The following is a 17,224-nucleotide window of genomic DNA, read 5'->3' on the forward strand; positions in this document are numbered from 1 at the left end:
GAATCGAACCCAGGTCTCCTGTATTACAGGCAGATTCTTTGCCGTCTGAGCCACCAGGGAAGTCCTAAGCTTCATGTTCAAATCAAGAGGATTTGAGGAGCGTCCTGTGACACTAAAATTTATCCTTGAGTGAACTAACATCTTTCTGGAGGAAAAGATCAAAAGTAAAATGCTTTTTGTTTTCCCTGAAGTATTGAAGAAATGAACAGTAGAAAATTGAGTCTGCCAAATTTGGTACCTGTTTGGTAATTTGATCTTTATAGAAACTCCTCTCCAGGTGTGAGAAATGACAGAGAAAAGCAGTGTTATATTTTGGACGTGCCCTGTGTTGTCTCCCAGTCTTCAGGAAGCACTAAATACAGATGGTGCTGCCCGGAGCAATGACTCTGATGACCAAAGCGACCAGGTTTCATTTTACCACCACTCCCTTTAAACCACAACCTCGTGTGTGGGTGTCAAGCTCTTGGCCAGAGCTCCATAGACAGAGCGAGGCTGTCTCCTTTAGGGGGTTATAGATCCTTGAGAAAATAAAACATGGCTGGAAAACTACCGGGAAGATAAATGATCTAATTTAACCCAAACCACTGTTTAAAATACAGACAAACAGAACAATAAGAGTGGAAAATTACAGGAACCCAGACTCTTTGAGAGGATTGAAATCCAAGGTGCTGATTATCCATGTCACTGGAAGATGCTGTTCCCATAGGTAGCTCTGCTACACACGTACTTCTGAATTTTCCATTTCCCACAAATGCACATTTTCTGAGGACCTTAAGTTTGAGAAAAAAATTTTAATGATATTTCTTTTGCCACAGTAATACAGAGTTTGCTCCATGTCCATGTCATAGAACGTGTAATGGGATGGTTGAAGCTATAGACAGAGGAATAGTCTTTTATCAAAGAGATTAAATCACAATCTACAGACAGAACATTACCCATCCCTTGTGCCACTGGTTTTTCTAATCCAGGGTGAGGCAAGTAAAGAAAGTATTCATCTTACTAGAAGTAAAGTAAAGGGACTTGCAGCATTTTATGTAATAATCTGTTATTTTAGGGAACAAAACCAGTTTCCAACCCAACACCTTTTTCTGACAGGTATATATATATTTTTTGAAGTACAGTGCTTTACAATGTCAGAGAAGGCGATGGCACCCCACTCCAGTACTCTTGCCTGGAAAATCTCATGGGCGGAGGAGCCTGGTGGGCTGCAGCCCATGGGGTCACTAAGAGTCATGATTTCGCATAAGTCGCTCACGACTGAGCGACTTCACTTTCAGTTTTCACTTTCATGCATTGGAGAAGGAAATGGCAACCCACTCCCGTGTTCTTGCCTGGAGAATCCCAGGGACGGGGGAGCCTGGTGGGCTGCCGTCTCTGGGGTCGCACAGAGTCGGACACAACTGAAGCGACTTAGCAGCAGCAGCAGCAGCAGCAGCTTTACAATGTTGTGTTAATTTCTGCTGTACAGCCAAGTGATTCAGTTTTACCTATATACACCTTCTTTTTTATATTATTTCCTCTATGATTTATCACAGGATATTGAATATAGTTCCCTGTACTATACAGTAGGACCTTGTTGTTTATCCATTCTATATGTCAGAGTTTGCATCTGCTAACCCTAAACTCGGGCTTCCCAGGCGGCTCGGATGGTAAAGCGTCTGCTTGCAATGTGGGAGACCAGGGTTCAATCCATGGGTTGGGAAGATCCCCTGAAGAAGGAAATGGCAACCCACTCCAGTACTCTTACCTGGAAAATTCCATGGACGGGGGAGCCTGGTAGGCTATAGTCCATGGGGTCACAAGTGTAGGTCACAACCCTAAACTTACAGTCCATCCTTCCTGCCTCTCCTCCCCCTACCTTGGCAACCACAAATCTGTTCTCTATATCTGCGAGTCTGTTTCTCTTTTGTAGATAAATTCATTTGTGTCAACTCAGCACCTTGTTGTGGAAAAATTTGAAGAGCCATTTCTATATGAGCAACATGATCATTTTCTTAGCATGTGACCATAAATGTCAATTACAAGATTGGCATCCAGCTGTCCTTGGCACTGCTGAACTGGGTGGCCCTCTCTCCCCAAGCCTGCTTACCCTTACAAGTACCCATCTTTCTGAATTTTGAGATTATCACCCTGCTTACCTGTCAGGGCACACTTAGCTCTTCACAGGGTTCTCGCGGCTTCTCTGGAAGGTTCTCCTTCAAATCTAAACTTCTGATTTTCTTTTCATGGCAGCTGACTTCTGTTATAGGACTTGACTTCACAGGGGGACAGCTTGACATCCAAAGGACATGGCAGGGAAAGGAGCCAGAAAAAATCTTTGGTTAAGCTTTACACTTGAGTCTAATCATGTGGCCCAGTGTTAAATCCTATTTATGTCCATGTGTCTACCATTAAGGAGTCACCTTATCCAGGACTTACTGGGTGCCCCTGTGACAGGGTAGAAATAGCAGGGGCAATGCTTGTCTATCTCATGAGAAAATATCAGAGCTACAGGAAGGTGTATGGTGCCACTGCCATATCTTTGCATATTTCAAATACATCAGTTCTACCAAAAATAGGTTTATTTACCCAGAAAAACCAAACCTGCTGTCAGAGGATTTTATGAAGGACAAGATACATCAGCTGGATGTTAGTTAACACATTTTTTTGGTTCACAGACTGAATCTTGGCTATGTGGCATGCATTGTGCTGGGTAGACACAGGAAGGCTGGTAAGCAGTAGTAGTCCGGTGAGACAAGCAGTTGAGTAACCAGGCAACCACAGTGCAGCACAGTGACCACGGGACTGGGACCTGGGTTAGGGTACCAGGGAGCACAGGGCGGGGGCACCTTCCAAAATGTGACTCCTGAACTGATTATGAGTTTACTAGGCAAGTGAGGTCTGGCAAAGGTAAAGGTGATCCTGTGTAGAGAAAAGAACTTGAGCAAAGACCTTTAGCTGAAAGAGAACATGGCATATTCAGAAAACCACTAATAGTTCAGGTGTACTTCCCCAGTGGCTCAGCAGTAAAGAATCCACCTGCAATGCAGAAGAACCAACTTCGATCCCTGAGTCAGGAAGATTCCCCTGGAGGAGGAAATGGCAACTCAGTCCAGTCTTCTTGTCTGGAGAATCCCATGGACAGAGGAGACTGGCGAACTACTCTCCGGAGGGTCTCAAAAAGTCGGACATGACTGAAGCAACTGAGCACGCACTCATAAAACACAGTGCCAGGCAAGCGTAGAGAGTTGAGATCAGACAGACAAGCAAGGTCAGGTCACGAGTGGCCTTTATGAGAGGTCACTCGGGGCACAAATATTTATTTATAGATTATTTATATATTATATATATATATAATTTACATTTATATTATTATAGATTATTATTTATAGATTTTATAGATGTCATCTATGCATGAGCTGGACACTGCCCCAGACCCTGAGGGCAACCATTATGGAGCCTACGGTCTGTGAACAAGATGCAGCCTTGAAGCATCTCGATGCCCTTGTAGGAATTTGGATTGTGTAATCTGACCATCATGTACAGGGAAGAAGAGCTTGGAAAGGAGAAGACCACCAGTGACTTGACACAAGGCACGGTGGTGGGGCTGGAGAGAACTAGACAGATTCAAGAGTGACTAAGGGAGGAGTATGGATAGAACCAGGCAATCAGTGGGTGTGAGGGCTGAAAGGCATCCAGGGGGATCCTCAAGGCTTCTGGGCTTAAACCTTGGATGCATTCATTCGAAGGGAACCCAAGAGGAAGGCCAAGACTGTGGGAACCCAGGTAGCCTAGTAGATGGTGACATTTTCAAAACGTGCAGTGTGAGGAACCAAGGGGCGTTCAGATGAAGATGAGAGGATCTGAAACTTAAGAGACGCCTGGGAAATCTGGAAAGATGGCCCGGAGACTCTTGAGTGGACAGGGAGTGATTGAAGTTGTGGCGATGGCCCGGAGACTCTAGAGTGGACAGGGAGTGATTGAAGTTGTGGCGAAGAGTAGGGGTGAGGGGCGGAGATTGCTGAGTCAGAGTGGAGAGCACCAGGAGGCGAGCGGAACCCTGGGACCACCAGTATTTAAGAGACAAAGAAGAGGCGTCCATCCAGGAGAAAGAACTGGAGCAGAAGAGCTAGGAGGAGAACCTAGAATCTTTTGTCATCGAAGACGGGGAGGAAAAAGTGTTTGAGTGGCCCAGAGGGCAGATCGGCTGAGAGGTCAGAAAGACGAGAACCAGAACCGGAAGTGCGCGTTTAGTTCAGCGGGAAGAGCCTCTGTGGGGGAGGGGGAGCCGGAACCGGAACCCAGCGGCTGCCTTCAACGCAGCGTTCTGTGCTGACTCCTGTGGCGTGCCCAAAGCTTGTTAGAGCTGTAGTTCTGGGTTCCGGCACCTCTGAGGCAGCTATTCTAACAGGCTGAGGAATACACGGTTTGTAAAACAAAAGTGGAAATAAGAAGCACAGGTAGCACGGCATAGAAGTCATCTGTGAAAGGAAGGTGAGAAAGAAGGCGGTACTGAGAGAGAGGAGTCAAGAGAAGCTTTATTTTTCAGAGGGAAGACACTTAAGCATGTTTGAGGATAGGAGAGGGCCAGTGGAAAGGTAAAAAGTGTTAGTCGCTCAGTCATGTCTGACGGTTTGCGACCTGGTGGACTGTAGCCGGCCAGGCTCCTCTGTCCATGGGATTCTCCAGGCAAGAATACTGCAGTGGGTAGTCATTCCCTTCTCCAAGGAAAGAGCCAGACAAGTAGCAAAGATCAGACAAGCGGGGGAGGAAGACAGTGGCTCCTGCCCAGGTCCAAAAGACAGAAATGCAGAGACCTACATTTACGGAGAGGTGGATGGACCTGGATTCTGTCATACAGAGTCAAGTCAGAAAGAGATACACGCATCATACATTAATGGATATGTGTGGAATCTAGAGAAATTTGTGTAGATCTTATTTACGAGGCAGAAATAGAGATACGGGTGTAGAGAACGGTGATATGGACAGCTAGGGGGAATGGGGAGGATGGGATGAATTGGGAGATTGGGATTACCATATATATAGACTACAATGTATAAAATAGTTAACTAATGAGAGGCTGTTCTACAGACAGGGAACTCTACTCGATGCTCTGTTGGTGGCCTAAATGGGAAGGAAATACAAAAAAGAAAGATATATCTGATTCACTTTGCTATACAGCAGAAAATAGCATAACATTGTAAAGCCACTATACTCTAATAAAGATTTTTTTTTTTTTTTTAATAAAGGCAGTGTGAAAAAAAGAGAAATGTGAAAACCCAGGAAGCTCGCCCTGGTCAGACAGGCCTTTCCATTGTAACACCAAGAGGAGGTGGAGAAGGGTTTGGGAAATGTGCTTTGTTGAGCATTGTTTTACAGAGAGAAGCAACCAGAGAAATTTAGTTCCGACTTGATGGATTCCCTACTGCAGATGAAATAGAAATGAGGTTATCTGCCACTGAAGAGGGAACAAGGCAGCTGAGAAATTCAGAGAGCAGGGATGGGAAGGATGGAAGGATAACTGAGCAGTGAACAGCCCGGTTGAGGATAGAGACCAGTGAGTCCTGGCAGCAGCCTGTTTGTCACATGTTTTATTCCAGCCACTCTCAGAGCCCTTCTAGATGAGGGTGGAGTGGGTAAATAATTAGATGACTCCAAGGTCAGAGATTTGCAGACAGTGAATTGTAGGTATTGACAATGGTGTAGTTAAAGTGATAACCATGACATGGAGGGTAAAATAAGGCAGGACAGAAAGGAGGAGCAGAGGGAGGAGATGGGCAAGATGAGAGGGCGACAAGTTTAGCAGAGTTCAGAGTAGACAGAAGGGGAACGACAGGAAGAGCCTCAGATTCCCGGACAGGAGATCAGCCGTGGTGGCCTCCAGGCCTACTCTTAGGGACAGGGTGTCACCTCTTGGACCTGTTCCCGGGGTGGGGGTAGGGGGAACAGAGCTCTACCCAGCACCCAGCTAGCGAGGAATGCCTGCTATTCACATTGGTGTGAAATGATGGGCAGGATTGGGGTGAGGCAGTGACTCAGTTTGAAGACACTCAGTCTGCAGTATCAAGATGTTTCTGGTCTCTAGAGCCGAAGTTTAAAATGTCAGGATCTCATCTAGAGTTTAACAATCTAAGACAGTTCATACCAGAGAGATCACATGGGATTTGTTAGCCATTTCCCTAGAGGTTGTGGGTTTTCTTAGGGTTTTCTGTTTTGTTTTATTTTGTTTTTTTCTTTTTCTTTTTTCCCCCCACTTTTTAATATCCTGTCATTTTGCTGACTTTTGGGAGGAAAAAATTTAAACCCTAGAACACCATGAACCTGGCAGATACTGGGAGATAAGAAGGCAGGTAGGACCTGAAGAAAGCCTTCTGGAGCCAGATAAGTTTTGAAGTCAGACATTGCACACTGCCGAGGATCCGCAGCACAGAGAATGCTGATCTGAAGTGTGATGAGGGCCGTGTGCCAGCTGTCTGGGCCCAGAACCAAGCTGGGTTGAAGGGCAGCTTATATTTATAGTGGTTGGAGTCCTGGTAGATGTGGCCCTAAAGTGTCTTTACTCTGGAAAACTTGTGAGTCCTTAGACACTTGATTTAACAGCAGGTGAACCACTGTACTTACAACTCTCTAGGGACAGAATTGTGACTCCAAGTCTAATTCTTTCCAAAGACATCTCAGACACCTCCTTAGCTGAATTTCAAGATCGCAGCACTTGCTCTTTCCCAGCCTCAGCCGCCATTCTTCCCAGTCTTGGCTAGAGATGCAGCCGTGTTCACAGGTGACCAGCCAGGATGCTGCTAGCTGACTGATGGATGCTGACCCAAGGTAACAGGGAAGGTTTGTTTACATGTATTTCTAGAAAGATATGAGGTTGAATCTTAGACTCCTTTCCATCTGTACCCTGGCCAGATGATCTCATTTAGGTTCTTGCCTTTAAATACTATCTATATGCTGACGGTCTCCAGATGTCCACAGCCCAGACATCCCCCTGCACTCCAGGTTCACATAGCCAACTGTCTTACCTGATTTCTGTGTTTGGAATCCTACCGGTGTCTCACACCCAGTAGGGGACTCCCCAATGGAAACCTTGTGTTTTCCTCCCCAACCTTCTCTCCCGAAGTGCCCTCACTCAGTAAGTAGTAACACCATTTGAGCAGTGACTCAAGCCAAAAAAACTAAACAGTTCTCCCTTTTCCTCACACCCACCATGTAGTCCATCATTAGTTTCATTTATTTTACCTCCCAAAAGCTTTCAAGTCAGGGCAGTAGGGGGATGAATTGGGAGATTGGGATTGACATATATACACTATCGATACATATACTCACTATTGATAACTAATGAGAACCTACTATCATAGTACAGGGAACTCTACTCAATGCTCTGTGTGGCCTAAATGGGAAGGAAATCCAAAAAAAGGGGATATGTGTACGTATAACTGATTTTGCTTTGCTGTACAACAGAAACTAACACAACATTGTAAGGCAACTATACTCTAATAAAAATTAAATTAAGAAAAAATACACAAAAAAGCTCTCTAGTCCATCAGCTTCTCTCCGTCTCCCCATACACCCTCTTCCAAGCCATCACCTTCTCTTCTCTGGATCACCATGTGATCCAGAGTTCACCAGCGTTCACCAGTGAACTCCTCACTTCCTGCTCTGTCTGACCCTCTCCAGGCCATGTCCGTGCCTGCAGCCAGGAGGATGTTCATTCCCACCTGGGCTTGGACCCCTTGACGACTTCCCGCTGCTCTTAGATCAAAGCCCCATGTTCTTTACTGTGACCTGCGATGACTTTAGCGCTACCTACTCTTCCGAATTCACCTTATATCCCCTCTACTCTCATTGGCTGCCCTCCTGCAGGTCTAGGTCTTCCTCCAGCTCTTCCTACAGCGGGTTCATTCTTGTTCTTCAACTCTCAGCTCAAATGTCACCTCTTTGAAGGAGTTTCCTTGTCTGGTTCATCTGAATAGGCTCCTCCCAGGAATCTCCAGCTCAGTAATTTCATTTCTTCAGCGTCCGTCGTGGGAAATGTTTATACTATTTGTGTATATTTCACTTCATGCCTTCAAACCCTCATCGCTCACCTATCATGTGATCCCCTGTTACGTTTAGGACTGGGGATGTGGTATGAACCTAAGTTCTCTGTGCCCTGGAGCTTACATCCAATGGAGAAGGTAGACAGGAAGACAGATGAGAAGTAAATAGACGATATAACGTCTGGCCACCTGATAAGAAGAGCTGACTCACTGGAAAAGACCCTGATGCTGGGAAAGATTGAGGGCAGGAGGAGAAGGGGACGACAGAGGATGAGATGGTTGGATGACATCACTGACTCGATGGACATGGGCTTGGGTGGACTCTGGGAGTTGGTGATGGACAGGGAGGCCTGGCGTGCTGCGGTTCATGGGGTTGCAAAGAGTCAGACATGACTGAGCGACTGAACTGAACTGAATGAACATGCTATGAAGAAAAACAGGGTAAGCAAATTGAAACGACAGATAAAGCAAACCATAGGTGACAGAAGGGTGCCTGAGAACTAATGGCCGATAAGAAAACATCACAAATAAATAAGCAATAGGTGCTTTATTCAAACTAATTTTGAAGAAGTAAATTATTATGAGAAAATTAATTTCAAGCCATACCTCACAGTGTAAGTTCCAGGAGGAGTAGAAAGTTAAATGTGCAAAAGAAACTATAAGCTAAACAAAATTGCCTTAGCTAAGGATGAGTAAGAATGACGAAGTCCAGAAGTATGGAGAGAAACTCCATGAAATGAAGGATTGACTGCATAATAACTTCATATTTCTGGTATCAGAAGAAAATCATAAAATTAGGAAGGGAACAAACTGAGGGAAGTACTACAAATGCCAATAATAAAAGGCTCATAATATTAGCATAGCAAATCTCCTCAATTCTAAAGCTGTTTTTTCCTTGCGTTTTAATGCTTCTTAAAGTCAGAATTTGTTTTCTCATCACAGCATACATTTAGTATGGCCAATAAAAATGTTAAAATATTAGCTCTTACAGGCAATAACACCTTCATCTTACAATCAAAATGTGATTTTTTTTCCCAAGTGTACACAAATTAGTATCAACATTGAAATTCCTAGTAGAAAACACCTAATTCATTCATTCATCAAACAAATTCTTGAGTGTTTATAATGTAGCGAGGGGGCCTTCCCAGGTGGCACAGTGGTAAAGAATCTGCCTGCCAAAGCAGGAGACTCAAGAGACACAGGTTTGATCCCTGGGTGGGGAAGATCCCCCAGAGTAGGAAATGGCAACCCGATCCAGTATTCTGGCCTGGAAAATCCCACGGGTGGAGGAGCCTGGTGGGCTGGAGTCCATAGGGTCACAAAGAGTCAGACACGATTGAGAGGCTGAGCATACACTCGCACACAGTGTAGCAAGGTGGTAAGTGTATGGTGGTACACAATATGGACATAAATCCTTGCTTTCAAGTGCCTTTTCTAGGCCAGTTGTGCGTGGTGCCCTGTATGCTACTTATAGACGATCTAAGATCTATTATTTCAGCGAGAATAAGAACTGTGATAGAAGCAGATCCAATCAAGTCAGCATGGCTCTAAACCCTGTGCTTTTTCCTCAAATTACCATAATTGTTGAGTTCAGCGGAGTGTTCACATCCAGTCTTGCTGACAGAGCTGTCATTCCTTATGTAATTTGATTTTCTTTCCTGCCTCAGCACTGGGTTTAGGACCCTGTCAAGGAGCAGTTGGTGGAAATAGCATTACCGTGGATGCCCCAGCCAGACCGATTCCTTTTTAGCAAAGAATAAAGCTTTGCCAGCAAGACACCTAAAAAGACACTAATCCTACGTTATTTTAAAACTTGTGCTAATATGTAATATATCATTATATATTAATTATATCATTAATTATATATTTAAGTGCATGCTAAATCACTTCAGTTGTGTCGGATTCTTTTTGACCCCATGGACTGTAACCTGCCAGGCTCCTCTGTCCTGGGATTCTCCAGGCAAAAATTCTGGAGTGGGTTGCCATTTCCTACTCCAGGGGATCTTCCCAACCCAGGGATCAAACCTACATCTCTTAAATCTCCTGCATTGGCAGATGGGTTCCTTACCACTAGTGCCACCTGGGAAGCCCTAAATTATATTTAATTTAAACTATATATTTAAACTTGAACACAATTTTAGCAATGAAAAGCAAGCAGTTTACAGTCAGAGTTGGAGAAGGATGAGAAGGAAAAAGAACAAACCATACACTGTTCTCTATGACTGAGAGAAATGTAATTAGAAGCTGTATTGAGCGGGGGGGTCCCTGGAAACAGAGCCTGCCTTGGGAAATTTTCATGTGACTGATTTATTGAGTGTGCGCTCTCGGGAGAAGGGGAGCGGGAAGCAGTGGGTGGTGGGGAAAATTTAAAAAGGATGTGGTCTCCGCTGGAGACCGCCTCTCACCTGATCCCACAGGGAGCTCTGGAGCATGAATTGTACCAGCGTTGATCCCACAGGGAGGCAGGGGAGGTGATCTTGTATATCCCTGTGTCAGCCCTTCATTGTCTGGGTGCTGCCTGGGCGGGGTGGGGATCAGAAGTGCCCTAACCAACCCAAAGTGGCTGGGAGCAGTGTTTCCTGAGAAGGAGGCAGCTGTGAGCCTTGAGTGGCTAAGTCCTAGGACCTGGGGATGGATGTGCTGACCAGTAAGGGGCATCTGGGTGGGAAATCAACCACATCTACTGTAGAGGTCTGAAAGGAAATTAGTCTGGGAAGATTATCGAGTGATAGATCTTGACACATAGCAGGAATCCTCTGACACCATACACCTTTTGAACACAGGATTTATTGTCAAAGAGCTTGTTGGTTTTTAGTTTGCTTCAGGCTGATAAGATGTTAGATCAGCTTTGGTAGAAAGAAATTTGTTCCTAAGGAGGGCATCGTGTCAGGTATGAAGGTTCTGATGGAAAATTTTAAGTTATTACTGGAAAAAAAGGAAAAGAGAATGAGAGGTATAATTGGAAGCAGTTATCAAAAACTACCTTATATAATCGTACAAATGTTATTGGCTCAGCGGGTAAGGAATCTGTCTGCAATGCAGGAGACACAAGAGATGCAGGTTTGATTCCTAGCTTGGGAAGATCCTCTGGAGGAGGAATGTCAACCCACTCCAGGATTCTTGCCTGGGAAATCCGTAGCCTGGTGGGCTGTGGTCCATGGGGTCACAAAGAGTCAGACATGACTGAGTACATAGCATATGGCACCTTATATAACACCACCTGTCAGAAGAATGACACTGAATTTCTACAAGTATCATATACTTTTATTATAGATTTTTCTAAAATAACCTTACACATTGGTATTTTCTACAATAAATACATTTTTGGCTAACTGTGCTTTGCATAGATTGTTCAACTATATAATGGTAGGTAAACAACAGGGACACTTGTCAGCATCCCTGGAATGTACAGCACCAAGAGTGAGCCCCAGGATCAGCAGTAGACTGAGTGATAATGACATGTCAGTGTAGGTTTCTATGGGGATGCTGTGTGTGCTTGGGGAAGAGGGAATGGAGCCGCTCTCCGTACTTTCTGCTCCACTTTACTGTGAGCCTAAAACTAATCTTAGAACTTAAGTCTATTTTAAAAGTGTATATACAATGGAATATTAATTATAAAGCAGAATGAAATAATGCCCTTTGCAGCTGCATGGATAGATCTAGAGATTATCATAGTAAATAAAGTCAGAGAGAAAAAGACAAAAACATATGATATCACTTCTATGTGGAATCTAAAAAAATTATCAAATGAACTTATTTATGAAACAGAAACAAACTCACAGACAGAAAACAAACATGGTTCCCAAAAAGGAAAGAGGGTGGGAGAGGGATAAATTAGGAGTTCGGGATTAACAGATACACACTACTATATATAAAATAGATAACCAGCAAGGATTAACTGTACAGCACAGGGAACTATATTCAGTATCTTGTAATGAACAATAATTGAAAAGAATCTGGAAAAGAATATGTTTAACTGAATCACTTAATTACACACCAGAATCTAACCCAGCATTATAAATTACCTAAACTTCAATAAAAACTAAATTTAAAAAATGTGAAGTGTATGCAGAAAGCTGATCTCCTGCCCATGCAGTTACCTGTTCCTAAAGACAGAGGTGATATTCTGGTGACATTTTTATTATTTATTTATTTTTGTAGTCAGAAAAATTTATTTATGTATTTATTTTATTTATTTATTTTAATTGGAGGCTAATTACTTTACAATATTATAGTGGTTTTTGCAATACATTGACATGAATCAGCCACGGGTGTACATGTGTCCCCCATCCTGAAGCCCCCCACCTCCCTCCCCCTCCCTATCCCTCAAGGTCATCCCAGTGCACCAGCCCTGAGCACCCTGTCTCACGCATTGAACCTGGACTGGTGATCTGTTTCACATATGATAATATACATTTTTCAATGCTATTCTCTCAAATCATCCCACCCTTGCCTTCTCCCACAGAGTCCAAAAAACTGTTCTTACATCTGTGTCTCTTTTGCTGTTTCTCATGTGGAGTCATCATTACCATCTTTATAAATTCCATATATATGCCTTAGTATACTATATGGGTGTTTTTCTTTCTGACTTACTTCATTGTGTATAATAGGCTCCAGTTTCATCCACCTCATTAGAACTGATTTAAATGCATTCTTTTTAATGGCTGAGTAATACTCCATTGTGTATATGTACCACAGCTTTCTTATCCATTCATCTGCTGATGGACATCTAGGTTGCTTCCATGTCCTGGCTATTGTAAACCGTCCTGCGATGAACATTGGGGTACACGTGTCTCTTTCAATTCTGGTTTCCTCAGTGTGTATGCCCAGCAGTGGGATTGCTGGATCATAAGGCAGGTCTATTTCCAGTTTTTTAAGGAATCTCCACACTGTTCTCCATAGTGGCTGTACTAGTTTGCATTCCTACCAACAGTGTAAGAGGGTTCCCTTTTCTCCACACCCTCTCCAGCATTTATTGTTTGTAGACTTTTTGATAGCAGCCATCTGGTGACATTTTTAAAACAAAGTTCTTCTACTTAGACATCCATTCCCACAAGCTCCAATCTAATTTATTCATCTGTGTGCTCAGTCTCGCAGTCTTATCCCACTCTTTGCAACCCTATGGACTATAGCCCATCTAGCTCCTCTGTCCATGGAATTCTCCAGGCAAGAATACTGAGGTGGGTAGCCATTCTCTCCCCCAGAGGATCTTCCAGGTTCAGGGATCAAACCCTAGGCTCTGTGTCTCCTGCATTGGCAAGTGGATTCTTTATCACTAGTGCCACTGGGAGGCCCCGCTCAGAGGGGTGGTCCCTCATAGGGGATGGTTAAAACAGAATATTCTATGGCCACATCTCCAGCAAGAATTATTCAAAAACAGTGTATTTAAAGATTTTCTTTTCTTATTTGTCTGCACAAAGATCAGGAATATATTTCAAATTAAAGTACAATAAGAATCAGGTGAATAGCATCCACAGATGGTATAAAAATTCCATCAATACCCATTTTCATGACATAGAGCTTACATTATGCTATCAAGGATACATACATAAGTACAATATTTCACACATATACACACACAGGGAAAAAAAGGACCCATCACCCACTCCATATAAAGTGGTTGACCCATTTCCAAAATGCCTGTTGCTATTGTGTAGATTCAGCCTGCAAATAAAATTTAACATGTTAACCTTTTAACCAGAACATCTTAGAATTATTTTCTGATATTAACATAGAACACTTGTTGGGTTTTTTCTACTCCTTTCATAGGAATTTCATAGGCGATAGTGGACAGCTATCTCCCCCACAAGAAGATATTTCAAACTGAAGCTAATATGGATGAAAATGAAAATAAATAACCTTTATCAAATTACAGTGAGACTTACACTATAAGCTGCTTAGCGTTCCTATGGAAACACAACCTGCTGCATTTTATTGTGGGAGAGGAGACAACGTTTCTAATGCTGTTTGTGGGTCTCTTCCCTCCACAGGCCTTGAACCGGGGGATCGCTGCTGTCAAGGAAGATGCAGTGGAGATGCTGGCCAGCTATGGGCTGGCCTACTCCTTAATGAAGTTCTTCACAGGGCCCATGAGTGACTTCAAGAATGTGGGCCTGGTGTTTGTGAACAGCAAGCGGGACAGGACCAAAGCTGTCCTGTGCATGGTGGTGGCCGGGGCCATTGCTGCCGTCTTCCACACCCTCATAGGTAAGACTGTGGGTCATCCCTTAAGAATCCAGCTTTGCCAATTCCCTGTTCCTCTTAATCTATTTACATGTATTTATTGTAGTAAGTGATTTCTTCCATAATTACTAAGTATCATGAGAATTTTAAGGGTTGGGGGGAATGGAGTTGATACTTCTAGGGCAAAAAAGAGACATCCTTTCTCTAGGAAACTGTATGTCTCTGGTTCCCAAACCCTGTGTCAGAGAAGGAGGAGTTCCATTAATATGTGATCAGATTTAGGGCTTCCCTGGTGGCTCAGACGATAAAGCATCTGCCTACAATGCCAGAGACCCAGGTTCAATCCCTGGGTCGGGAAAATCTCCTGGAGAAGGAAATGGCAACCCACTCCAGTATTCTTGCCTGGAAAATCCCATGGACAGAGGAACCTGGTAGACTACAGTCCAAGGGGTCACAGAGTTGGACACAACTGAGCGACCTCACTCACTTTTGTTAAGGCTTCCCTGGTGGCTCAGATTATAAAGAATCCATCTCAATGTAGAAGACCAGAATTCAATCCCTGGTTAGAGAAGATCTTCTGGAGAAGGGAATGGCTACCCACTCCATATTCTTGCCTGGAGAATCCCATGGACAGAAGAGCCTGGCGGGCTACTGTCCTTGAGGTCAAAAAGAGTCAGACATGACTGAGCAACTAAGCACAACACACACACACACACACACAAAGATAAAAAAAAGTTAGGTGCTTTTGTTAGACAGACGTTACTTAACCTTTTTTTCCAAATTAAAGTGTAGTTGATTTACAATATTGTGTTAACTTCAGGTGTACAGCACACTGATTCAGCTATATATATAACTTTTTCAGATTCTTTTCTATTATAGTTATTACAAGATATTGACTAGAGTTCCCTGTGCTATATAGTAGGACCTTGGTGCTTGTCTACTTTATCAGACTCACTTAATCTTAAGAATAAAAACAGAATGAGCATTATTTAGGATTAATTCTCATCAGCAGTGAAAACAAATGAGATTGTCTTCTGTATTAAAATTGTCTCATTTTAGGACCTCATGCTTCTATTTTAGATGAGACTCGACACTCTGGGCATAACATTCTTTGCATCGAACAAGAAAATTAAGTCACACAGAGTGATTGACCCGTGGTTGGAAAGCCCTTTCCTTTAGAGTCAGAGCTCTACTTCTGCTGCCTTCAGGGTAGTGATAAAAACCCTTAAGGGCACAATTTCAGAACCTATAGACTTCAAAACAGCTCAGCTTACCTGGCATAAAAGTTGAATGACCCACCTACTGAACCCAGTTACATGAAGCCCGTGAACAGCCCTTCACAAACCCGTTGTGTGTCTTCAGCTTGGCCCTGGTTGCCTGAGAACCATGAATGTCTGTGCTGAGTGAAGAGCCAGGAGATTAACCCACACCATCTCCCATGTACTCAGGTGTCAACTCAAGTTTACTCATCTGAAAGTAAATAGAGCCAGCTCTTTGTGGGTTTCCTTTTTAATAGAGCATAGGATTTTGTGCTAAGAACAATGAGGACCAGAAGATGCTTCCCGTGGGCCAAATATCCAGACCAAGTGTTGCTGTTGATCGTTTTCATTTGGACTGAGAGCTTCAGGGTGTGGGGTGGAGAGGAGATGCCTTTCTTGCCCTCAACTTACACCCTGAATACTGAGCTCTCTACTGAGTTTTAAAGGAAACTTCAGCAACAAGAATTCATCTGGGCCATTTTCATAGATGGCACAGTGGCTCAGTCAGTAAAGAATCTGCCTGCAGTGCAGGAGACCTGGGTTCGATCCCTAGGTCAGGAGGATCCCATGGAGAGGGAAATGGCAACCCACCACAGTATTTTTGCCTGGGAAATCCCATGGGCAGAGGAGCCTGGTGGGCTACAGTCCACGGGGTTGCAAGAGTCGGACACGGTTTAACAACTAAGCTACCACCACCAACACCATGTGTATCTGAGAAAATGACATACATGAAATGAGCAGGTCTAAATAAGTTTTTGCCTAAAAAAGGAAGACAAATTAGTTCCTTTTTATAAAACTCCTTCCAAATAAACCCAACATTTCCTGTTTTATGAGGGAATGAGACTTTGGGACTCACAGCTAATTACTAGCTGTCTGTAATTAAGGAAAACTTGAGTTTTCTGTGTTATTGACACCGTTGGGAGGAACAATTTGGTCACTGAAATAAAAATTGAAGTCATTTTCTAATTTAAATCCAAGTTTTTCAACTTTAGGATGGAATCCTAAAATCTTAAATTTGAACCAAAATGGTTCTACCTCCAGATATTTAACAATTGTTTTTATCACTGTTGATATTTTTAGAATTACTATATAACATTTCCCCCCAAACAAATGCTTTCCACAGTCACTACAGAAGCACATATCAATTTCTTTCAAACATTTACAACTCAAAATTTAATGATTTTTCCACCTGTAGTATATTGGTCTCATTTCAATTTTCTGTCTAAGGGTTTAATTCTTCTCTTGCCTTGTCTGCTACATCAGGCATATTTGCTCATCTTCTTGTCTCCTCTTTCTGTTTTTTGTTTTTTTTTTTAAGTATCCTGTAAGTCTTTCTGGGGCTTCCCTGGTGGCTCAGGAGTAAAGAATCGCCTGCAATGCAGGAGACACAGGAGATGTGGGTTCAATCCCTGGATGGGGAAGATCCTCTGGAGGAGAGCGTGGCAACCTACTCCAGTATTCTTGGCAGGTAGATCCCGTGAACAGGGTAGCCTAGCAGGATGCTGTCCATGAGGTTGCAAAGAGTTGGACATAACTGAAGTGACTGAGCACTCAAGCTTTTCTGTCCTCAGATCTTGCCAATGGTTTCCCAGAAGCTTGACCACAAGCTCCAGATAGGATATTGATCTCTTTGCTACATTTTCCAACATAATTTTCTCATCATCAATAAACATCCACCCATTTAGTTTCTACGTTACAATGTGTCACCTACACTGGACACTAAAACCCGTTTCTCATGTCTTAGTCATGCTAAAAACAGCTACT

At 43.3% G+C, this 17,224-nt stretch overlaps 1 protein-coding gene across 1 annotated transcript in view; it reads left to right on the plus strand.

Moving 5' to 3' along the window:
* Positions 1 to 17,224, plus strand: part of ANKH (ANKH inorganic pyrophosphate transport regulator) — a 169,322-nt gene that overhangs the window by 81,260 nt on the left and 70,838 nt on the right. The window contains exon 2 of the mRNA XM_006077608.4: positions 14,009 to 14,225. Coding sequence (XP_006077670.1) covers positions 14,009 to 14,225 — 217 coding nt within the window. The remainder of the gene's footprint in view (positions 1 to 14,008; positions 14,226 to 17,224) is intronic.

Source organism: Bubalus bubalis, chromosome 19 (assembly GCF_019923935.1).
Source record: "Bubalus bubalis isolate 160015118507 breed Murrah chromosome 19, NDDB_SH_1, whole genome shotgun sequence".
In the NCBI taxonomy this organism is placed as follows: Eukaryota; Metazoa; Chordata; class Mammalia; order Artiodactyla; family Bovidae; genus Bubalus; species Bubalus bubalis.